General features: G+C 40.6%; 1 protein-coding gene across 1 annotated transcript in view; it reads left to right on the top strand.

Annotated features, from left to right (window-relative positions):
* Positions 1–1,943: 1,943 nt before the first annotated feature.
* Positions 1,944–25,790, top strand: part of kdm5ba (lysine demethylase 5Ba) — a 34,465-nt gene continuing 10,618 nt past the window's right edge. Inside the window, exons 1-15 of the mRNA XM_083938979.1 lie at positions 1,944–2,203; positions 12,400–12,477; positions 12,728–12,850; positions 13,004–13,174; positions 13,794–13,919; positions 14,182–14,275; positions 14,387–14,481; positions 14,609–14,767; positions 14,914–15,033; positions 16,949–17,107; positions 17,484–17,665; positions 17,801–17,963; positions 18,358–18,477; positions 23,448–23,642; positions 23,968–24,149. Of these exons, the coding sequence (XP_083795105.1) occupies positions 2,048–2,203; positions 12,400–12,477; positions 12,728–12,850; positions 13,004–13,174; positions 13,794–13,919; positions 14,182–14,275; positions 14,387–14,481; positions 14,609–14,767; positions 14,914–15,033; positions 16,949–17,107; positions 17,484–17,665; positions 17,801–17,963; positions 18,358–18,477; positions 23,448–23,642; positions 23,968–24,149 (2,123 nt within the window). The 5' untranslated portion in view covers positions 1,944–2,047. The remainder of the gene's footprint in view (positions 2,204–12,399; positions 12,478–12,727; positions 12,851–13,003; positions 13,175–13,793; positions 13,920–14,181; positions 14,276–14,386; positions 14,482–14,608; positions 14,768–14,913; positions 15,034–16,948; positions 17,108–17,483; positions 17,666–17,800; positions 17,964–18,357; positions 18,478–23,447; positions 23,643–23,967; positions 24,150–25,790) is intronic.

The raw sequence follows: 25,790 nt of genomic DNA, 5'->3' as shown, positions 1-25,790 counted from the left end.
TTTTGGTTTCCAAGACGGCACTTTAGCACACGTTTTGGCTTCCAAGACTAATTTGTTCGTGTATGAACTATTAACGTAGATTTTCTGGAGAGACGTCCAGCCTGCCGTAGCTAACACGTAAAAGTTGTGGTTTGTGGCAGTTTGGTGAAATATAAGTTAATAATAGATGGTAAAAGGTTTGCAGCAACGAAACAGTACGCAGATCTCAGGGGTCAGAGGTCAGGGGGCGTGTGCTGCCGGAAGACGCACAGCATGTGTGTGTGCAGGCACAGGTAAAGCCGACTAGCCTGCAACTTGAAGTGAAGAAAGACAGAATGGTTTGTTTTGTATCTTTACTGGCTGCGAAACTAAAATGAAAACTTACAACTTTTCATAGGCTGCCATTGTGATACAATGACCGTGCTCTAATAAACCAGGGGCTCATTGTTTTGAATCTGGACATTGAAATGCCAATCGAGACGCTTAGGCAGAGGGATTACCGTGTCAAATGCCAAAAACCACAACATTTACGTGTTTAACTGGAATAAATCATCAATCGGCTCCTTCCTTTTGGTAATTGACTTGAATGGAGCAGCTGGTACCGGGGCCAGTAGGCAAGTCTTTTAATAAACTCCATGTTCACATACTACATTGTTGGTGTTTTGTTTTATATGTCAGGGCTCTTCTCATGCTACCGCAGAGGTTTGGTGTTATTTGGAGCAGTGTTAGTGGTTAAAAAAAGACGTTTTAATGCGTTCAACTCACTGCCCCTAGCTAATCAATGATAGCAGCGGCAGGCTGTTAGCGACTCTCCGGAAAATCTACGTTAATAGTTGTTACACGAAAAAAAATTGTCTCAATGGCTTATGTGATGACTGTATTTGCCTTAAAAGACCGTGGGGTGATTTTACACCAGAATTTCACTTTAAGGACTCAGTCGAGAATAAAATATATAACTACAATGTTTGTTATCAAAACAAACAGCTGAACTACATCAACATATGACTGCGGGCTCCACCAATCAGCGAGCTCCTCTAGACCATTTAAAAACGAAGGGCCGGTCAGCGCGCAGGGATCTGGTGGGTGTGTTCGGTTAGGAAACCGTTTGTACGTTTATTATTCGGGCCGGGCCGGGCGGGGCCAGGAAGAGCCGGGTCTAACTAACCCTTCATGACACAGGGCACTCACCGGGCCAACAGGGTGACCGAATCAAACACACCCGAAGGGGACAGCCACTGACAGGAAACCACGGAACCAATAAACTATATTACCCGTGTTTATTGTCAAGATACATTTTGTATAATTTGCCTTGTGTGCTGATTTTCTGCAGGTTCTTTACCTGAAATAAATATGACTAAATTGAAATAAAATCATCATTATCAACTTAATAGTATTGTACTGTGCTCACAAAGTGTTTAATGTGTGACAGCAAATTCCACTGTAGTTTACTTATGCGTTAAAGGCGTTTACTATCACGGTCCTACATGATTCAACTCATCTAATACATTCAAACATATTGTTTAGCTATATTTTTGCATGTATTTGCACGCTGGTCGTATATGTATGATGAATATCTATTTTTGCTGATTTTCCGCGTGTTCTTAATCTATAATAAACATTACTAGATAACAGAAATAAATAAAATACAATAATATGAAATGGAAAATACAATAACAATCATTAACTAAAGAGTATTGTAAGGTGCTCGCAAAGTGTTAACTGTTTATTTAGGCGTTCACTATCACAGTCATACATTATTTAACTCATTCAAACAGATGCATCAGTGCAGGAAAAATGCAAAAATATAAAACATGTTATATAGTGCTTAAATCGCCTGAGATAAAAACAAAACTGGGTGTAAAATAAAATAAAAAAGGCTGATTATGTGGGTGCGTCTACTTTCTGAGGCGGAGGTACACCGTCTCCGGCTGTCACGGCTCGTCTCGTTGAGTTCAATGAGTGGAGAGTAGTGGGTATGAGCTGAAAGACGGGGAATTAGCGAGTGTTTTCGGCGTGAGGAAGCCCTTTAAAGACACATTTCAGCTGCAGACATAACGAAGATGCAACGATGACTCAACAACCGCAGCTGAGTGAGTTCATCCCCCCGCCGGAGTGCCCTGTTTTTGAGCCCAGCTGGGAGGAATTCGCCGACCCTTTCGCGTACATCAACAAAATACGACCCATTGCGGAGAAAACTGGCATCTGCAAGATCCGACCGCCACAGGTGAGGGTTTCTTTATTTAGTCATGTTATTATAGTATTTTTGTGGGAGTGTGTGTTTGTGTGCCGGCCGCGGCTGCTGGTGGTAATCCAGCAGGTAAAGTTGGGTTTTTTAGACAGCTTTTCCAACATGGCGGATTGCGGCTCCGGAGCTGAGTGTGTTGTGTTTCCAACGGTAGTGAAGAAGCACAATCAGACCTAGAAATCTGTGTCCCGGTCAACTTTTAAACCCCAGAACAAGACAGACGTGTGTTTATTTTTATCAACACCTTAAAAGAGTGTGATTTCTAAAATAAAAAATAAAAAAAATAAATAAAAATAATTCAAACGCTAAAGTTTTCCTGTATGCAAATATACGTATGTTTACGTTAGCGCAGTAATATCAAATGCTTCCTGGACAGGGGGAATTAGCTACTTTAAAATAATAATTTGACGAACAGTTAATTAAATGTATATAGCTTAACTTTCCAAACAGGATTTGACGGGTTTAGTCCGTGTATGAGGCGACCCAGCTGACGTTAATCTGGCCGTTCAGAGCTGCAGTTGTCTACCGTTGGTAACGTCACGTACGTGCCCGTTGACCAACTGTTTATGGAGAGAAGAGACGCATTCACGGACATTCAGTTTCTGTTTTTATAAATCGCAGCTTTTATGTGTTTAAAAACAACTTGAATGCGAGTATTACATAATTATGACAGCGTTAGCTAATTTGCAGAATAACGTTAAGATAATGTTCTTATTATAACTCGCGGAGTTTATAATATCAGAGTATTTTCTTTTTCTAATTGGGAAGGTTGTTTGGCCCAATCACTCCCAAACACGTCGCATTAATCAAGTCTTTCAGGACAGAAAGATGAAGTGCTTTCTCTTAAAATGCACAGAATTGGAGTTAATCTCACATTGACCTTATTTCTTATGTGCTGGATGATGAGGGAGTTTATTCAAGGGTGTGTCCAATTTTCCACGAAAATTAGATTAAAGGAAAATTGTAGCTGAATTTATGATAATAGCATGGATTAATTATTTTTTGGCCTTCATCAGTGTCTGTTTTTTCATATTCTATTGCACAGTTTCTTATTTTTTATCTTATGTCTTTATACATTTGCGTCTTTAATTGTCACCAACAAGTCAAATTCCTTTAAGTAATGACACTTGGTGATCAGTTAACATGACGATACTGATCTTTAGTGGAAATAAGGAAGCTTATTTTGCGTGACTAGGCCGAACTGGGTAGGAGTGGATGGGCTGCAATAAAACAACAAAAAAAATGGTGGGTGGGGGACTGCTTGGTGTTTGCTCTTTCAAAAAGAAACCTGCACTTGAAGGCATGGCCGAAAGTGCACAGCTCAGTAAACAAAAGACGGCAGTGGCAACAGTTTTGAGCAAAGATTGAATGCAGATAGTCTAGGTCTATCTTTATACGACGGGATAGACCAAGGGACTTTTTTTTTTTACTGCACTGTTTTGATCAGTGCAAAATCTCTTATAATAACATTATCATTCAGAAGTACAAGAGAGAAAAAGCTATAGACTACTACACTCTAGCCCGAACAGCTTTAAGTTATCATTGCATCTTTATGACAGGTTATAAAACGCAGGGCAGTATTATAAAAACTAAATGCTATCTGGTAAGAAGCAGTACCTCAAAAAAGTTCAAATTTAATGCCTGCTTCTTAATATATCCTGCTATATAAAACTGATAAATGTTCCAATAGGAGAACAATATATGTTTTGTGTCATGCACCAGCAGATTCTACTGAATATTCAGACTTAATTTGGCTCCAGGGTGGCGTGTGAAGCACATTTGTGTGTAATTGTTATGTTCTGTGTGTTTGTGTTAAGAGGACACTGGGCATGCTGAAGTCTTGCATGGCAAAGGTAGATACCATGTAACATCCTGTGTTTTTTAGATGTGATATCTGGCCTGAGATCTCCTTTCGTTGTTTCCTTTTCTCTAGTATAAACAAGAAAGGTTGGGTTTCTTTTTAGAAGGGAAGAAGACATTACACCACAACCTGTTTTTGATCAGTGATTTTCTGGGTGCACAATACGGGGCCTGTATTTCCTCCACTGTTCTGCACAGGTCACATTTTGACTGTCGAGTGTTAGTAGCACATATGCAAATGATTTCCATCTTAAGGCGGTTGGCGTTTACCTTCTCACCACTTATGTTTGTCATGTTCAGACCAAAACGGCACTTTAACTGGTGTGGTCAGACTTGTGTGTGATGTTCGATATGTTTCAAAGTAATTGTTTTTCTTTTGTGCCAGGACATTTGTTGCTCTAATCCAGCTTTGTCTACAGATGCTAAAGTTGTGTTAATGCGGCTATTGTTGTCCCTCCTCTGAGCAGCATTTCCATCCTAATATAAAAAAAAGAGCCTGGCCAGACCCAGTAAATCTCGTGTGCAACATTTTACATCTTATCGTGCTAATCCTACAGTAACATTGCATGCAACAGGTGGTCAGTTCTAAAGAAAATTAATTGTAATAGTTAAAGTTTGAATTTGATCAAGAGCTGGGGCTAAACTTCCAAGCCTAGTTGATCAGTTCACCACATCCTGCATGGCAGTTTGGCACTTTTCATAGCAATGTAGTGTCAGTTGGAGTTTGGTAAGAACTTGGTCAAAAACAAAACAAACGTTGATAGTGTAATTTGGTGATTATACGCAAGTAATAACAAGTTGATGTATCTCCACAAATTACTCTGTACTTAGGGTAAATGAAAAGTACTTAAATATGCGAAAAAGAAAATAGGGATGCACTGATCGCACTTTTTCAGTCCTGATACTAATACTTGTTTTTGGGTATTGGCCAATACCAAGTACCGATCCGATACCAGTGTTTTATTAATAAGCTGTATCTGTACTCTGATCATTATTTAATGTCCGAGGCAACATCAGGCTTGACTTAGGCTAAACACTGCTTTGTAAAACAACATGTAACAAATAAATGCACATTTACTCAATTGTTAATTATTATTAAAATATAAAATGACAATAATAAATAATTTTATTGAATAGATCAGCCCTACTGTCACCGATACCCGATCCAACTATTTAAGTTACTATCGGACGGATATCCAAGAGTTCTGTTCATATTAAACACGTTATTTAGCAACTTAATTAACAATATAACTACGTCAGTCTATAACAGTGTAATGGCTAACATTATCACCGGCAGTTCTCACCACGTTCTCTAGTCTAACAGGAAGTACTGTGGTCTGAGAAGGTTTGTTTTTTATCAGTAATGCTGTGTGCAAATATCAGGCAGTGCTTAGTCTGTTAGTAAGAGAGATGTAGTTAACTCCTTTACATAGCAACATGCAGCAATGTTATATTTTTGTGTTTCGTGGAATCACATCCTGATGACAATTATATCATTTAATAAATAAGCCAAACATTTGGACATATTTCTAAATTTACATTTCAACATTGCCACGCAGCTGAATACAAACCATGTGCATTTCCTGTGTAGTTTTGTGCCACAATAAAAAAAACAATCAACATTTAATCAGGTAGGCCTATTATTAGATTACCAATATTGACCATCCTAATTCCCCGTTCACAGCATCTTTTGCATGTTTGCACAGACATGCTATGACTTCCTTTATATCTGCCTTTAATCAAAGTCTGTGGTTTTACTGAAATAACTGCATTCTCTTGAATGTGCAGACTGACAGTGCAGCTGAAATGATAAGAACCAAGAGGCAAATGGTCTTTCTGTATATATACATACTCACTAGAATGCAACAATAACATGATGTACTCTCTCTGACAAAAAACAATGTTTCAAGGACTTCTGTTTCAGTCTAACCATCAAAGATTTGGTGTCATTTTTATGGAAACCCGTTTCTGCCACTGAAAAATATATATATATTGCCATGGTAAGTCATTATTATGAGATAAAAAGTTGAAATAATAAGATAGTCAGAATTATGAGTTGCAAAGTTATAATTATGAGACAAAAAGTCAAAATTATTAGATAAAAGGTCTACCAATGTGAGAACTGACAAAAAACAAAGAAAACAAAATAATCACATATCTGTTCCCACTTCTATCTATAACAGATGATTAATGATCATGGTATTTACTCATACACCTCAATATTACACTACACAATAAACTGCTAATTCACCAAACGTGGGGAAAAGAGTTAGCATATTTTCCAACAAATCATCATCAAATAATCAAACAATTACCATTAGTACAACACACACAAACCATGTGCCTCCTCGAGGGGTTGCTAAAATATACTCAGATGCTGTTTCTGTTTTGTTGCCTTGTTTTATTTACTATTATTATTTTATTTTAGTATACTTTGAACTTTTACCGTGTCACTGTTAGCTCGTTCACTCTGTAGTCAAGTAGCTTTTTGCCCCGCCAAACAACACAGAGAGGAAGTAGGAAGTAGTGTTTTTCAAAATAAGATGTCTATTTAAAAACGGAGACATTGGCTTCAAAACAGGCAAGAAAATATATAAAAACAGATGAAATTACATTCTCTTAGAAACAACCCGGTATCATGAAAACATTTGTAGAGAAATCATGTAAAGATGTTATATTTTTAAGATTAACAGTCTTTGTCAACAGAGTAGCAGCACTTTGGCGAGATCTCCTATTCAGTTTGACTCTGGATTGTGAGTACATAGAGGACTATTTTAAACGTGGCTCTACAACAGATGAAATACTTAATTTGCTTGCAAATTCACATGGGATTGTATTAAGCAAACGCACTCTTGAAAGGATTTCAATAACCTTTATTAAACAGACATCTGGTCAGTGCCATGGTTACAGATGGATGCACCAAGACAGAGAAACAGTTTTAATATTACTACAGTTATTGGATGGTGAAGGTGTTGATCTGAGGTCAAGAAACAGACTACAGAGGCGCGTGTGGTCCAAACTATGTCTGGCACATCAACAAGCTTAAGCCATTTGGAATTGCAATCAGTGGATGCATTCACGGGTTTTCCAGAAAGATGATCCGCCTTGAATCTCACAAAACAAACAATGATCCAAAGATCATCGCCGGCTACTTCATGAATGATGTGCTCACTGCTGATGGGTGCCCCGCCAGACTTGCTTTAGGAACCGAAAATGGCCACATGGCTGAAATGCAGCGTTTTTTGCATTTTTCTGAGAACCAAGCTGAGACGGACACTGTAACCTTTGGTCCAAGTCCTGGAAACCAGCGCATTGAACAATGGTGGCTGATCCCTGCGAAGCGAGTCCAGTTTTGGATAGACCTTTTTGACAAACTGAGAGAAGATGGCTACTTCCCAGACAACTTCTTGGACATGTTCTTGATCCAGTTTTGCTTTCTTCAAACAATACAGGTAATGGACACATTATGAGATGAAAGATTGTACAATAATATTTTTTAGTTACAAATGACCGTGAAAGTCTCTGTCGTGAAGAGAATGAACGAAGGTTTTGACTCAACCTTAGTAGATGATATCACGTCTACTAAGGGTAAATCAAAACCTTGCGCAATGAGAAAAAACGTTTTTTTCACCAAAACATATACAGATACAGAGAATATCCAATTATTTCTCTTTTTTTTTCTTCTTGTATTGTAAATGAATCACTTCAATGTCAGAGAATATCGTATTATATATTCATGTATTTATTGTGACACATAGGTCTAATGGCCCTAATATGCCGTCGTAGCACAGAGTAGCTTTGCATCAAATTAGTAGGCATCATACTAGAATTGTCCTGTGTAATAAATGGCATGGCATAATGGCACCCTTTTCAAAACAAATAAAACAAAACATGGTCTGGAGTATTTCACTAACACAGTTATCACCAATGCCTAATATTTTTACACACTCTGATTGAATATCACAAATTTGCCTCATAGGAAGAACTTAATGAGGTTGTATTGACGTGGAACAACCACGGAGTCCGTCAAGTCCACAACTCACGATCACCTCATTGACGTCCCTCCATTTTGCATGCAGTCCCACACCTGTATGGAGGTAGAGACTGTTTCATCCTGTGGACCTGGAGAAGGTTCAACCCTGCCTGAAAGAGTGCGTGTTCAAGGACTTCCCGCGTGACGAAGATGTGTTCGATATCTGCGTGGACTTGATGGCCGAGTGCAATCTAAAAACTAACACATGATGTGTACGAAACAGTTGACGGCATTAGCTCAGTCCATAGGTGACTTGCTTGGGAACTGAAGGGTTGCTGGTTCGAGTCCCTGCGTGTACCATGAATAAAGTGTGGACTGGACTGTTGAGCAAGGCACCAAACCCCCAACTGCACGCTGAGCCATTGGCAGCCCACTCGCTCTGACATCTCTCCATTAATTGCATGTGTGTCATTCCAGTACAATTTGAAATTTACACAGTGATTGCAATTATTGTCAAAAACATGTTTTAACCTGTGATGAATGTAAATATATTTGCTGCTATTTTAGAATAGTCTCAGTTTTGACAAAATATGTACAAATCACTGTGTTGTCCATTGACTACTATATTTTTAAGGACTGAATAAAAATTCAAAATCCACATGTATTAACTGAATTATTTATTATAATATTTAAACAACCACAGCATACTAAACTGCATGTTTTCATTTAAACTGCTATTTAACTTGAAACAACAAGTAGCCTTTAATAGTAACCTATCTATAGGCTCATGGATTGACTGGCAATGCCAAGCTGCCTTTTAGTAAATAACAATAACAGCGCCTGAATAGACTAAGTAAAATAGTACCTGCAAAGTGAAATTTAATAAAATCATGTAAATTGTAACAAACAAAAAAATCCTTAGATTTTAAAAAGGGATGCACGGTATATAAATATTGGGACAGATATATTATCAGCCAATACTGGTCTATCCAGCTATATTAGTGTATATTAACCAATATACAGGCTACACATGATATCTGCTTTGACAAATTGTTATTGCATTTAATTTGAATTCTTAGGCAAAATGCAATATAAGAACCAAGTATGTCTGAAGATTTAAAAAGAAGTCTATACTCACCATATCTGAGCCTCTCTTACCCTCAGGTGTGCAGAAACTACAGGTTATAGAAGCATACTTTGTCAACTATCAATATCGACTGGAAAAAATACATATTGTGCATCGAAGCCCGTGGATGTTCTCATCTGTCAAAAGCAACTAGAAGACCAGTCCCAGCCTTGTCAGTTGCGCACATGAACTGATGAAACCTCCGCTCCCACCCCAATGCCAAACTTGGCAACACTGGAGATTGTTGTCATTAATTGATGGATCATTTCTGGTTCTGTGTTTTTGAGAACATGGGAGAAAAAACACTATGTTTAACTGTTTATTTTATGCCGAGGATATTATTCTAAATATTTTTTCAATGTTAGGTTTCTACTTTTCTTGAATATATCATACTAAGCACTTGCTTTTATTTTTTATAAATCAAGGCAAATGTGTTTTTTGGGGACCGGGATGATAGTGGAACGTTTGAAGCAGGAGGGAACTTCATACAGCTCCAGAGATCTGTTGAACATCTGAGATCGCACTCACACTGTCCATCCGTACCGTGCCCAAACAGGTTTTACGGGTAAAGCCTAGTTCATTTGACCAGTGTGAGTGCAACCGCACCGCGCCTAGCTTCGGCCAGCTTGCCGGCCACGGACTGTTTGGGAGAGGTGGGCTTTTGTAAAGCACGTATGCATGTGTACAAGCACGAGCGTGCGCACGAGCGTGGGCACGAGCATGAGGCCTACGGCGACTCTGACGTCCTTTTATGTGCGCCTGTTCGGACATAGAAAAAAGAAGGACGAACCATGCGCAGACATTTAAAACAATGGCGGCGAAAGGTTCACGTTGGTGTGATGCGGAGGTGGAGTGTATACTGCAGATTTGGTCGGATGAAAATATTCAAAAACAGTCGACAAGACGCACAAAAACTCTGAGGTCTATGGAAAGATTTGTAAACAAAGCGACGCGTCGCGATGACGCCAATCAATGCGTGTGGTGTGTTACGGCGTGATGACGTATAGGCAGGCAAGAAGCATTCGCGCGAGGCCCAGGCAGTTTGAGTACAAACTGTACTCACACTACCTGGGCCTCGGCGGAATGCTTCTTGCCTCCCTATACGTCATCATGGCGTAACACGTCTCTCCGTCAGAACCGCCGTAGACCTTGAAAATCTGGGTGAGAAGGTGTAAATCTCGCGCCAGGCCGTACCCATATCCGCAGCAGGTCTCCGAGGTGAACAGCCTCTGGCATGTTAGATCAAGGTAGTTATGGCTAAAGTCTAGTTCGTTTGACCAGTGTGAGAGCGTGATCACACTGTCCTTTTGGCCGCGGCCAAAGCCGTTTTTTCAGCTAAAGTCTAGTACCTTTAAGTAGTGTGAGCGCACCCGCTCCGCGCTCAACTGGGGCCAGCTGGGCCGCCACGGCCCGCTTGAAAGAGGTGGGCTTTAGCGGAGCCGTTTGCACATGTACGAGCACGAGCGTGCGCACGTGTACGAGCACGAGCCCTACGGCAGTAGCGTTATGTCCGCCTGTTCGGACATGTAAATAGAAGGACGGACCATGCGCGGACATTTAACAACAACAATGGTGGTGAAAGGTTCACGTTGTGTTTACTGCAGATTTGGTCGGATGAAAATATTCAAAAACAGTCGACAAGACGCACAAAAACTCCGAGGTCTGTGGAAAGATTTGTAAACAAAGCCACACACACGCGATCAATGCGTGTGACGTGTTACGGCTTGAAGGCGTATGGACAGCAAGAAGCATTGGCCGAGGCCCTGGCAGTGTGAGTACAAACGGGGCTGGGGCGCGGGGGGGAGAGGGAGGGGGGACAAGTACCCTAAAGTCCGGGTCGTGGTCCGGGAGGACAGTGTGATCACGCCCTGAGTGAAACCATACCGTGTCTAGGAGCGGTACGGTTGCACTCACACTGGTCGAACGAACTAGACTTAAGCCGTGAAACGTGCTTGGGCACGGTACGGATGTTGAGTGTGAGTGCGCCCTTACTCTCCTCACTACAGGCTCTGTTGATTTTAACTTCTGCCTGTAGGTTGGTATAAGATGGACCATGCAGTGGTCAGAGCGTCCCAAAGCAGCACGGGAAACGGAGCGATAGAAGAATAATTACTTTATTAATCACGCAAGGGGGAAGTAAGTGTCCTTTAAAACAGTGTAACAGTTGTCCAGTGTGTTAGCATCCCTGGTGACATTTTATCTGTTGACTGTATTTTGGGAGTTCTTGGCTGAGGTTTGCTCTTAAAATCCCCAAGAATGATGAGTAGGGAGTCTGGATGTTTTTTCTCCACATCTGATACCTGGTCAGCCAGGTGTTTTAACGCCTCAGTTACACAGGCCTGAGGTGGAATGTAAGCACTGACCAGGATGAACAAGGAGAACTTTCGCGGTGAATATAACGGTTTGCAGTTTATGAAGAGAGACTCTAGATGAGGACTGCATGATTTCCTTAACACTGTGACATCTTTACGCCAACCTTAGTTGACAAGGTCTTTCCAGAGATCCCAGTGACACGGTCCGCGCGGAAAAAAGCTGAAAGCTGGCAGCTGAAGAGAAGTGTCTGGGATGTGTTCACTGAACCAGGTTTCACTGGCGACATCTCATTCACAGCCTAACAAGGCTACATGGTGGTGTAGTGGTCTGTGTGGGTTTTCTCCGGGTACTCCGGTTTCCTCCCACAATCCAAAGACATGCACGTGTTAGGTTAATTGATGACTCTAAAATTGCCAATAAGTGTGAATGGTTGTCTGTTCGTCGCTATGTGCCCTGCGATAGACTGGCGTCCTGTCCAGGGTGTACCCCCGCCTCACTTCCGATGTCAGCTGGGATCGGCTCCAGCGACCATGACCCGGGATAAGCGGTTTAAGATGAATGAATGAATGAATTCACAGCTTAACGATAGTATCAAAATTACAAAGCCGTGTTGATTAAAAGACCATGAAAAAATACCAAACACCTAACATTTACAAAAGTCACCTGTAATGCTGTAGTGGTTACCTTGTTGAAAATCGCATATCGCCAGCCCACATGCCATGGTTGTTGTGATGAGGACAGTGCCTTTTTATATCATTATTATGACCTTTTATGTCATTATTTAAACTTGTATGTATCTCATAATAATAACTTACCAAGGTGATTTTTTTTTTCAGTGGCGGAAACGGACTTCCATACATTTTGCTTCATTGTCTTCTTTTTTTTTTAAATTCTCATTCTCAGGAATGGCAGCCACCATTTGCCTGTGACGTCGACAGACTGAAATTCACACCACGGATACAAAGACTTAATGAGTTGGAGGTACACTTATTTATTATGTTTATATATTTAAGATGCATAATACGCAGTGCGTGTAAATGGGCTATATGGTGAATAAAAAAGATTCTCAATTGATTATTTAAGTCTTTGCCCAATTTCCCCAAACAATACAAATATAACAGCTTTAAAATATCTGGTAAATCATTGTTTAGCTGTTTTTATTGTGTTGTCATCGTTAAAGAATAAACAGTGAAATGTTCAATACCCAACATTAGTTTCACTTTGCATTTAGGCTCAGACCAGAGTGAAGCTCAACTTCCTGGATCAAATTGCAAAGTTCTGGGAGCTTCAAGGATGCACTCTGAAAATTCCTCATGTGGAAAGAAAGATTTTGGATCTTTACCAGCTGAATAAGGTGTGTGCAAATCTTGACTGGTTTTGAAATAGAGGCACTATAAAGATTTGTGTATGTTTTTTAAAGGAATTCGCAATAAAAGTTTATTTGCATATGAATGTAAAACAACTTTACATGCATACCGACTGAATACTTAACTTCTCCCTTTCCAAGCTGGTAAATGAAGAGGGAGGATTTGATGCCGTCTGCAGAGAGCGGCGCTGGACCAAGATCTCTGTCAAGATGGGCTTTGCTCCAGGCAAGGCTATTGGCTCCCATCTGCGGGCACACTATGAGAGGATCCTCTACCCATATAAGTTGTTCCAGACTGGAGACAATCAGCCTGTATGTCCCCTATCGCTTATGTTTTCTCAGTAGAGCTGCAGTAGCTAGAATTTTTGTTTAAAAATCGAGCAGGTGTTTATTAGAAGTCCATTCAAGCTACACTGTCTATTATCATAAAACATAGGTGTTAACTCTTTCTCCACCAGCTCAATACACACAGTGTTATTATAGTTGACTGCATTATAATTTGGAGTAATCTTTATTTTAACAGAGGTAAAGGGGTCCTTTGACCTGGTTTTAGTTTGGTCCTGAGAATGTCATAGAAAAAGCAGTTGCTAAACAGGACCAGTTATTTAGTGTTTAGTCTGTTGTGTGGCCTTTCATTAAACTGATTCCTTCGTATTGTAAAGATATTTTGCCACAGGAAATGTTAAATTGAATATGTCTGCTCCTGCGTCTCTAGCTCCACACTTTCATGTTTGCATTTGTTGTGTTTGAAGAAGTACATTTAAAGGACTGCTAATAGTTTGATATTATAATGTTTGAGAGTGTGTGTGATCGGCTTTGTTTGTTTGACTTGAATGCAGGTTTAAAAAAAGAGGGGCTTTGTAAAATTTTGTTTCAGTTCCGTGTTTGGTGCATTGTCACTTTCTTTACAATCACCTACTTCTCTTTGCAGAGAGCCACCTTGACCAATGACACTAAAGATAAGGAGTACACCCCTCACGACCTGCCACAGCGGCAGTCTGTCCAGCCCCAGGAGACCTGTAGCATCGCTCGCCGAGCGAAACGCATGAGATCTGAAGTGAGTCAGCCCGCTCGCCGACTCTGACATTGTCACTTTTTAAAATGTATTATGTGCATGATATGCTAATTTGTGTGTCCTTAAATCTGGATGTTTAAGTAAATGCTTTGACTGACAACCAGCTGGTCTTAATCTATATGGTGACTGTGGCCATTTTGTGCTTAAATAGTGAAGCCACGTGCTTTTCACACCAGTCGTCTGGTATAAAAGAGTATCCCTCATATCTCATTGAGGTTTCTCTTTCTCACTGTGAATCTGACAGAGGGGCTGTGTTAAAATCGAACCAGGGGAAGTTTGTGAGAATCGTCCCAATCTCAGGAGGAGGATGGGGACATATCTTTGCAAACAAGAACCTGGTAAGAACAAAGCAAACACTGCTGCTTGGTTTAGAGAGAAAAAAAGGGAATGTGTCGAATATAATGAGTGACGTAATTGAAGAATCTTAAAGCTTCCTCCATGTTTTTCAGAGAGGATGGTGGTCACTCAGGTGAAACCAGAGCCCATTGAACATCCAATAAATTATGAAGAAACTGTATTGGAGAAGAAACCTCCCTCGAGTAAAGTAAGTGCATTGTTTTGTATTGAAATGTTGGCTAACATCACTATTATTCCAGTATTGGGACAGTAAAAAACACCATGTATCCACGCTGTAGTGTTGTACAGCACTCAACATTGTCCCGTCTCCTCAGGTGGATCAGTACATGTGCCTGGTTTGTGGCACTGGTACTGCTGAGGATCGCCTGCTGCTGTGTGACGGCTGTGATGACAGCTATCACATCTTCTGCCTGATCCCTCCCCTCCATGACGTTCCCAAAGGCGACTGGAGATGCCCCAAGTGCCTGGCTCAGGTGAGCTGCAACCCCAGGGAGCTAAATCCTGACCAAGGAACTCATTCTTAAAAACAGGAGAATCATCTGCATGGTGTTCACAAATATAATACTATAATACTCCAATTTCTTTTTTAAAATGTATTTTAAATGTATTCATTTTACAGGAATGCGGCAAACCTGCTGTTGCTTTTGGCTTTGAGCAGGCCAGCAGGAGCTACACCCTCCAGGCTTTTGGAGACATGGCCGATTCCTTTAAGTCTGATTATTTCAACATGCCAGTTCATGTGAGTTTGCATCACTTTTTAATATATATATATATGGTGGTTTCCATATAAGTTGTTTCTTTCTACTAGGTCAACATTTTTAGTTTGTAATTATTCCATGTCATCTAAACCACTGGTTTAAGTATGGTGGGTTGCATTCTCTTCTCGCTTATCACTGTTTACTGATGTTAAAGGGTCCATGAGCTGGAAATATATGGAGGAAAGTTGCTCTTGTGTATGTGAAGGTTTATGTAAAATATGGATATGGTTTTTGATTTGAATCTTAGAAAAACCCCATAAACATAATAGGTTGCATAGACAGTATATATGGCAACATGCAGTGAAGACTGACGGCAGGAGGATTATACGCCTCTGTTTTCAGATGCTCATTTACAATTAAATTTGAATATATCAGGGCGGCCGGTGGAACAGTGGTTAGAGCAGTCGCCCCATGTAAAGAGGCTGAAGTTCCTTGAGGCAGTGGCCGCAGTTTGACTCCGACCTGCGGCCCTTTGCTGCATGTCTCCCCCCCTCTCTCACCTCATTTCCTGTCCAGTACACGTTTGGAACAGTGGAAACAATAGTTCTGCCGACATGGTTACTGGTGTAATTGTTAAGTACTTTCAAAACCCCTCAGAAAATTTGCATGCATTTCAATCGTTTGACATTCAGTGTGTTTAAAAACTCGATGATATTTGGGTTAAGGGCATACCTAGGTTTCTTAAACACCATGTAAACACCGTAGCCCGGGTAAAATTGGAGTTTTCATACCCCATTTAACAGACCTAGAGAACTTTTCCGGCTTTCTCGTCTGCACATGCTCCCCACTCTGCGGCGGTGGCTTTTGACCCGGAAACAGCAAAAAACAGAAAGCATCGGCGCCGAAAACAAATTGAAAAAAAACACAACAATAAAGCATTGCGGAAAGTAACATCACTACCAAGAAGACTCGTTTCTGTCGTTATTCTGTCTAAAAGTCTGTTTGTGATTTTGACAAAGGGGAAGCGAAAAAAAGCCATTTTCAGTACAGGTGTATGTTGGCGGTGCTCCACCTACTGTACCGGACGGAGGTCGAGTTACTCCATCATTTTCCCATACAACCCCCGCTCATGTAACCTGACTATCGCCAGATGACTTTCGTTCCGCCTTGACTCCACCTAGCTCCACTCAACCATCTGGGATCAGTCCATTGCAGAGGGATTTCAGGGTCCGCAATAAATGGTCGAGCCAATCAGGACCGCCGGACGGGGTTTTATAGATGTGACGTAGTGGAGAAACAACTTTTGTGATTTAGACAACAATGGCGGCTCGCATCGAGGAAGCAGGCGTGCACATCGATGCTGCTATTTTATCCGTGTTGTCCAATCTAGAGAATATTTCTTCTTTAAAAGAACACCAGAGAACGGCTCTGATGGCTTTGTTGCTTCTCCCGACCAGGTTTGGCTTTTCCCTGCATCGCTCTCTCGATTCAATAATCTGATTATTCCCTTAACCGGGGTAAGACCATTTGGGTTACTGATGTGCATGTAAACGCACTGAGTGTTCTATTTATATGGCAGATTTGGGGAAATGTTGGAAAACAGTCATAAACTCTATTTTATAACTTTGGTCTGTAACAAAGGAATGCTTTGATAACACTTTGAGAGAAAGTCCTGTTTGTCTTATCAGATGTTGTCCCCCTCACACACACACTCCTGTAAACACGAAGAGAGGGAAGATGTTAGAGGTCTGACTTAGTCGTGGGCAGGGTGGGCAGACCTCATGAGCAACATGTTTGAGACAGAAAAGTTTGTTTTGCTGAATTCCTACATAAAGATGACCCAATAAAGCGTAATATGAAACTGCAACACTTTTCTTAGTTATTTGAACTTGGGATGAAACTATCTTTGGTTTCTAGATTTGTGTCCTTACACCATGTCACCTCCTCGTGTTTTAGATGGTTCCCACTGAGCTCGTGGAGAAGGAGTTCTGGCGTCTTGTCAGCACCATTGAGGAGGATGTCACTGTGGAGTACGGAGCAGACATCGCCTCCAAGGAGTTTGGGAGCGGTTTCCCTTTGAGTAGCAGCCATTTTGAAGTCTCTCCTGAGGATAAGGTACAATCTGTCGGCTATGGGATGATGATTATATTTGTCTACGGCCATATTATTTTTTTATATCCATAATTTGGTGTTTTTAACTTAATTCTAATGAGCTTGAATGTTATGGGAAACTATAAACATATTTATACCTTTTGTCTCTCTAAAACCTTACAGAAAATATACATGGTCATGGGAATGTATAGTGGGAGATGTATATAATAGTTTACTATAGTTTTGCAGATTCATCTAGTTCTCATGCTAGGTTTTGGGCTGGTAGCTGTGGAAAATGAACAGCATTGATCTAATGTTATGCTCAGTTTGATAACTATTATAATGCCAGCTGGACATGGCTCTAAAGTGTAGAGTATTAAGGCCTTGGTTTGTCCTGCAGCATTACCTGAGCAGCGGCTGGAACCTGAACAACATGCCGGTGCTGGATGCCTCTGTGCTGACACACATTACAGCCGACATCTGTGGGATGAAGTTGCCCTGGCTGTACGTGGGCATGTGCTTCTCCTCCTTCTGCTGGCATATTGAGGACCACTGGAGCTACTCCATAAACTACCTTCACTGGTACAGCGCACTCTCTGAGCTCTGTTGTCTATCTGTTTAAATGATCTGAATGCAGTAGATTTATTTCTGAATTATGAATGTGTGGTGATGCCTGTTAAGTGCTTTTTTCACTAATGGTTTTGACCATATCTGCAGGGGGGAGCCAAAGACGTGGTATGGGGCTCCTGGTTATGCTGCAGAGCACCTGGAGTCAGTGATGAAGAACCTGGCACCTGAGCTGTTTGAGTCTCAGCCCGACCTCCTTCACCAGCTGGTCACCATCATGAATCCCAACACACTGATGAACAACGGCGTCCCGGTAACTGTTTATTGATCATCACATTTAAAATGTCTTAAAACAAAGTGGCATCGTTATCCACTATGTGTCATCGCTACTGAGAATACCTGGCATTTAGTTATGACACATCAGTTACACCGAAAGTATTTTATTTAATATAAATCTTCTATAATGCTCCTCTTGCATTAACAAAGTAGTATAACATTTTTTTAACGTATTGCTCTGTCTCACTACTTTTTGGGAAAGTCCTATATTTTAATTACATAATAAATCAAAATCTAGATTTTAGACATCAGAACTTTGCTGCAGTCTATGTGTTTGTCAGTCTCAGTATACTCTTTATAACATATGTTACCCAACATGCACTTACAGCTTGTATTTTCGTTCTTTCTTTCTTTTTTGAACTTTCAACTAGATTTATCGCACCAACCAATGTGCAGGCGAGTTTGTCATCACTTTCCCCAGAGCTTACCACAGTGGTTTCAATCAGGGCTTCAACTTTGCTGAAGCCGTCAACTTTTGCACCACGGACTGGGTAAGAAGATCTGTTATCACTGCATTTGCACAACACCAGATCGTTTTTAAACTTGGCTTCCTGTAAAGTCATGGTGTTGTCATATCCTTGTTTGTATGTTGTACGGTAGGAGGTGTTCATGCTCTTAAATTTTTACTGAGAAACATGTTTTGCTCCATTTAAGTACACTATTGGCAAATAATTTGATTTGATTTATTTAGAACATGTTGAAAGAACAAAACGAAGATTACAACTGAGAGACATTAGGTTAAAAAGAAGCACATGCTGAGAAAAAACCCAGAAAACCCACAAGGGGCTTGGTTGTTGGGTTCCCTACAATTATTAATACCAATATGTATCATGTTTACATACGTACATATGAATACATAAATAAAATATGAACAGGACAGAAGAACTGGTCAAATAAATAAGGGGAGTAAATCAAATGAAAATAAAAAGGAAAGGATAAGTAATCAAAACAAGACAATCTAATCTTAAGCTATTGATACAGTAAAATGATTTTCACAGATTTTTTAAAAAGGAAATCGTAAGGTGGTAAAATATGGTAATGTTGACTTTATTTGTGTGGGACCTTTTCATGTAGAGATGCAGCGCAAAGTGTTAAACAAAACGCGACTGGTAGGGAGGTGATGGGGACATGTAGTGGTATTAACTAAAGCTAGAAATCACACAGACTGTAATGTGAACAGGGAAAAGCTGAATTGGGAAGGAAAACTCGACTCGCTCAGACTAAAAACACGACGACAGACAAAATGGCGGAACCACTAGCTAACCGTGAAACGGAAGAAGACGGCGGATGACACATGAGCTGGAAATGGGGTCAGACCTTGAAATCATCAGCAAGGAGACAAGGAATTTAAAAACCAAAGTAAAGGATGCCCTTCGCTCATTTGGTGAAACGCTGAGGAGCGATGTGAAAAAAGACTTGGATGATTTCAAACTCGCTAAAGTTGCCACTGAGCAGCAACTACAGAGCGGCAACATCAACGAGGCTGAGTCGTGGATTGAAACATTGGGCACAGGAGGCTAACAACGCCCTTATCATCTCACTGCGAGAACAAAAGCCCTGCAGGATAGGTTAACCGATCTGGAATCCAGTTAGAGGAGAAATAATCCCTGCATCTACGGAGTTATAGAGGGAGAAGAAGTTTGTTGAAGACCTGCTCGGATACAAACTCCACCTGCCGGGAGATTTTAACTTCAAAATTCAAATCGCGCATCGGTCACTTTCACAGAAACCTGCGGACGGAGCCCAGCTGAGACCCATCATTGTGAACTTTCTATAATTCTCGACTAAAGAGAAAGTCCTGAGAGAGGCATGGAGAAAGAAAATACAGCTGGGGAACAGAGTCCTGTCCTTCGACCACGATTACGCGACAGAGATGGTGCAGAAGAGAAAGAGTATAACGCTGCTAAAAGAGTCTTGAAGGAGAAAGGTGTCTGGTTCACCAGGATGAGGATCCATTGGGAGATGGGAACGAGTCTTCAACAGCGGCGGGGAGGTTAAGCAGGAACTAGAGAGATGCGGACTCGCAGAGAAGACACCGGCGACGGCCTGGCTGGAGTCACAGCTCCGCTTCGCCATGGAGTGGCAGCGCAACGAAGGATTCCGGAGGAGCTACTCAACAGCAGCTGCAGCCAAGGAAAAGCTGCAACAGTACCACATACTCTTTGACTAAAGGTCAGTGATTATATAATGAAGCAAAAACCGGAAGGAATGTTCTGATATATCCTGTGTTTTTAGTTGTCAGAATAATGGTTACCCTTCTATTCCTATGCTAAAAGAAAAGCGACTATCTGAGGTCTGGGTTACTTCATTTTCTCTTTGAGTTCTAAAATTGGACCCTCACTCTAGGTCCTGTCATTTCTAAGTTGGGCCCCTCTTTATCTAAGGGGGCTTTCCCTAGATCCACCAGCGGGATCAGAAAGATCCTCTACTGTTTGGAAGTTCACCTGTTATATTTGATCTATTTGTTCCATGCCACGGTTTTGGCATTGTTAGTGGTGCTACTGATGTTCGCCTTTGTGATGCAGAGTAACAACGTGAGAATAGCGTCTTAAATGTGAACGGGTTAAACAATGTAACTAAAAGAGGAAAAGTAATGGCAAAAAGTAGGAAAGAAAAAATGTACGTGATATATTTACAAGAAACGCATCTAACTCAGCAAGAACATGATAAATCTGGATTTAAAAATACCCTTTTCAGTTAATTTAAGAAAGGTCCCAAGAGAGGAGTCGCCATATTATTTCCAACTCTGTCAATTTTGAACTCATCAAAGAAATAAATGACAAAGGAGGAAGATATGTAATAGCAAAAGGGAAATTGGATAATCATTGAGTTACTTTGGTCAATGTCTATGTGCCACCCAACTCTGATAGGACATTTCTGAAATTATTGTTTGAGATCTTAGCCCAGGAAAATGAAGGAATTCTAAGACGGATTCCCCAGCGAGTGGTTTAAAACATTTAGGGAGGAATTAACCCCGGTACTTATGAATTCCTTCAATCGGACTCTGGCAAACTGCCTCCCTCTTGGAAAAAGGCTATAATCTGTTCATCCAAATCAAGGTTAAAATCAGAACTTTGCAAATCCTATAGACCTATTTCATAAGATTTTTACTCCAATAATTTCAAAAAGATTTGAAAAATTTTACGTCTGACTTGATAGATGATCAATCAGGTTAATTACAGGTAGACAGACTCGGGATAACATCAGACGTATCCTCCGCATGATAGATCAGATCCAAAGACCGGGCCTGAGAGCAGTACCCGTGAGCCTCGATGCAGAAAAGGCCTTTGACTGTGTCAACTGGAGGTTTCTGTATCAGGTTTTGGGGAAACTAGGGATTCATGAACAAGTTATACAATGTACCCAAGGCCTCTACCAGGAACCAACAGCGAGGATAAAAATAAATGGACACCTAACTGACAGATTTATTTTACAGCGAGGATCTCACCAAGGATGTCGTTTTAGCCCAACCTTGTTTGCTATATTTATTGAGCCGCTGGCACAATTGATCAAGTAACAACCTGAAAGGAATCCATATAGGACAGCAGGAGCACCAGATAGGGCTCTTTGCTGATGATGTTATTGTGGCTCTTCAAGACCCCGATAGAAAATTTTCCTAATTTGATGTTGATATTAGAAGATTATGGCAAATACTCCCCAGGCCGAGAAATTAGAGAAAAATATAAAATAAAATGGAATTCCAAAGTAATTAAATACCTGGGTGTGGTATTGGGAAAAGACCACTTTAAAACATTTGTTATTAATTCTAAAAACATTAACAATAATATCAAGACAGATATCGGGCGGTGGTCTGCTTTTAACATGGACAGAGACGCGAATGGAGGTAAAAAAAATGACTGTTATATCTTTTCCAATCCATCCCACAGATGATTCCAGAAACACAATTCAGACTCTGGGATAAACTTATATCTTGGTTTATCTGGGTATAAGGTGCGTATCAGGTATAAGACACTTCAATTACCAAAAGAAGAGGGGGGGGGGGGGGCTGTCCCTTCCCCTTCCCCTTCCCCTTCCCTAATCTGAAACAATACTTTTACACAGCTCAAGTAAAGTTCCTGGTTTCTACATGCTGCCCTCTATATTAGGCAAGATGGAAAGACAAGGAGGCCAAGATGGACAGTTTCCAGATTCAGGCAATATAAGGAGACAGGAAACAAATTGGCTCAACAAAGCAAAACTGAAATTAATAAACAAACATTGACAATGTGGAACAAGATGGTAAAAGAATACAATATGGAGGGTGACATCAAATTATCAATCTGGCCTGCTCTAGATCCCAGATTTGAACCAGGAATCAGTGATGCTGGACATCACAGCGGTATGCACAATGACTCATAGAGGGCTCTTAAAAAGTTTCAGTAAACTACAAAAGAAAAGAATTCAAGCTGGAAAACAAAGATTTTTTTCGTTACCTGCCAATAAGAGATTTGTTCGATGAAAGAATCAAACCAACATTGTCCAGAGAGGGCAATACAGTGATATATACTCTAACCTAAGCCTATAAAAAGAAGAATAAAAAAATAATATCTTAATATATCAAGGCCTTCAGAAACAGAATGGGATCAACACAGGATACATTAAAGCAAAATGGGAGAAAGAACTAAATATCAGAGGAGGATTGGCGCTCTACGTGGAGTGCACAGCATTCATCTACAAGTTCAAAGAAGTGGAGAATATTTGGCTGGAAGAACTTGATTTGTTTTTTCATTACACCTCTTATAAAAATCTAATGCTCTCAATCACGAGAACAGTGCTGGAGGCAGTGCGGAAACATGAACGCAGATCATTCCCACATGATTTTGGCTATGCCCAAAAATTCAAACCCTCTGGGGACATGTATGTGCTACTGTGGCAAAGATCTTGGATACACACTCCCCAACAATATGATGGTCCTCTTTCTGTGTCCTTAATGAAAATGTGGTTATTAAAAAAGAATAGTATCTGTGTAAAATACTGTTCATGACTTGTAAAAAAGTTATAACAAAATGCTGGTATAAAACAGAATTTCCAAGCGTTAACCAATGGATTGACAAAGTGAAGCAAATGTGTTAAAAGACTTTCTCTCTCGTACCTAGAGGAGCAACCTTTTCCAGGTAATGGGAGAAATGAACTGCTTTTATAAAAACAATTGAGGACGCTGCCCACTAACACACTAGATATTATATATAGGTCTTTCAACTAAGGGGCTACCATGTATTTGTTTGTTTTTGTTTCATTGTATTTACAGTTTGTTGTCTCTCTGAAAATACTAAATAAAAAGTATAAAAAAAACAAGACTTGTAACTATTTTATAGACTCTTGACACAAATAACATGGAAGGAAAAATCAGATTTACATGAACAGAGTTGTTGTTGCTATCGTTTATTCCTTTCATTTGCCTCATTATTTCCTGTTTGCACATCGCTCCTAAACTCAAACTTATCTATATATTTTCCTACAGATGCCCATCGGCCGTAAATGTGTTGCACACTATCGTCAGCTGAGCAGGTACTGCGTCTTCTCGCATGACGAGATGGTTTGTAACATGGCCTATAAAGCAGACACGATGGACGTCGACCTGGCGTCGGAAGTGCAGAAGGAGATGGCCGTGATGGTCCAGGAGGAAGAAGAACTAAGAGAGAAGATTAACAAGATGGTGAGGAGTTTTTACTAGCTCAGTAGATTAACAAAGTTCAATGACGGCAGGATGTAGTTTTAGTATTTCAACACATATGATAGACATCCAGGAGGTAAAGTGAGTGATATGGAAGGTCATATATCATTACAATCCCTTGACAGGACACACTGAAACAAAACACATTGAAGAATGCAAATTGTTGGAATTAAAGGTCTGAATCAGATTCATTTTTCACTCTGTTGTTTTTGCGCCTGTTAGATTGGAGACTTTTTTTGACTGCACAGCTGTCTCATGTCATTCCTTTGTTTCCTCTGTTGCTCTAATGACTGGATTGTTTCCCCAGGGTGTGGTGCAATCTCGACAAGTTGATTATGAGATGCTCCCAGATGAGGAGCGGCAGTGCTTCAAGTGTCGGACCACCTGCTACCTGTCTGGCATCACCTGTGCTTGCAGTCCTGGCAAGATGGTTTGTCTGTACCACACACGGGACCTGTGCTCCTGTCCTCATAGCAACCTTACACTCCAGTGAGTCTTCAGTAACCACACCAACATACATGTTTTTAGTACTATCAGCCAAGCTACATCTTTGGCATGCTAAAGGGTTCAGGTTTCTCCCAAATGCTATTCTAACCAGCGTTGCATCGTAAACTGATACTAGAAAGGTACTGCGGTACCCAGCCGTTAAAAACACCACTTTTTTTAATGTTTATTAGTAACGGTACTTTATGAGCTTTGTGCGACTGCAGGGCAGTGTGTCTCTGTGCAGTTTCTCTCTGCTTCATCACTGTCTGCAGCCAGAGTGGGCGTGGTTTCATAATGACATGTCACCCGCAGAGAGACATGGCTGACCATGGCTCGAGTGCTCCTGCCGACCGTTCTAGGTTTGTTGAAAAAGCACGGAGCGGAATATAGAAGTATTTCACTTACTTTGCTGGCAGTAAGGGCAAGACCATGGTCACTACAAAGCCCGTCTGACCAATGGACGAAACATGGAGCTGACAGACATGAGGAATTGAGGAAAGAGTTAAGAGAGCTGCAGGTTAGAGATAGATAACTAAACTAACTAACTAAATATTCCCGGATGTAACGTTAAGTGTTTATTTGTGACAAGGAAACTTTTTTCACCGTCAGCGTTGCAGGAGGCAGCCAGGGGTAAAGCTGACTGTTTATCTGTCCGGTGTGGTTCACACATCTTTGTTTGCAAACAGATCACACTGGTGACATTAACTTTACCAGAACACGGGCTAGTGTTTACAAGTCTGCTGATCAACAACACAACGTCAAGAAACTTACATTGGCCAAAGAATTGTCCAGATAATAACAAATATGTTCTTGTTTTTATATTTCCATGTTCTGTGACAGATCTTTTTTATTTTTTTAAACAGCTGCACAATCATTTCATTGTTGTTTTAACAAGTCAAGTAGCTATAAAGCTCAGCAGCTTTAACAAATATATCTATTGCTATTTTGACTTTTTAGGTTTAAGTATTTTAAATAATAAAAATAAATGGATAATTTTAAGTTCCACATTCTGTCATCTAATATTTTATTCCATTACTTTTGATAATATTTTAGTTTTATGCCGTTGTACGTTAGTATTATATATATACAGTATATTTTAGCTGGTAAACTGCCTATACACAAACCTGGTGTGACTGCTTATAAACCTCCAAGCATTACGTTGTCTTCTGAGAAAGTGATACGACTTTAATGTAACGTTAAATAGTTCAGGAAACTCAGACACACAATACGTTATTTCTCCATCTTTCTAACCGGCTTGACGTCACTCTCTTGTTGCCAGGAAACGTAGACGTCACACTCGAAGCTGCTATCTCATTGGTTGCGCTTTTGAAAGGTCAGCAGCAACAAGGTCAAAGTTCTTTGCACGTGAAGTTGTCTGTTTTTAGCGCGTACCGCGTGTAGGAGCTTAAAGCAGATACTCGTTCACGTCTCTTCGGGGGTAAGAGCAATGGCGGATAAGCAGACGATAAAGGTTAGGAATACACAAATGGAAATAAGTGCTTAGAGAAAAACGGAAAAGTTCGGAACAGCCTCAGGTTGAACCTGGACCGGGAACATGTCTCTGACAACTACAGCTGTGATGGGGGTCAGGTTGTGTGGGCTGAGTTACCATGTAAACAGACTTGTCACATTGGCTACCAATAA

The sequence above is a fragment of the Echiichthys vipera genome (genome assembly GCF_963691815.1).
Source record: "Echiichthys vipera genome assembly, chromosome: X".
Lineage (NCBI taxonomy): Eukaryota > Metazoa > Chordata > Actinopteri > Perciformes > Trachinidae > Echiichthys > Echiichthys vipera.
The sequence above is the reverse complement of the archived record's forward strand: the minus strand, read 5'-3'. Positions and strand labels throughout refer to the sequence as shown.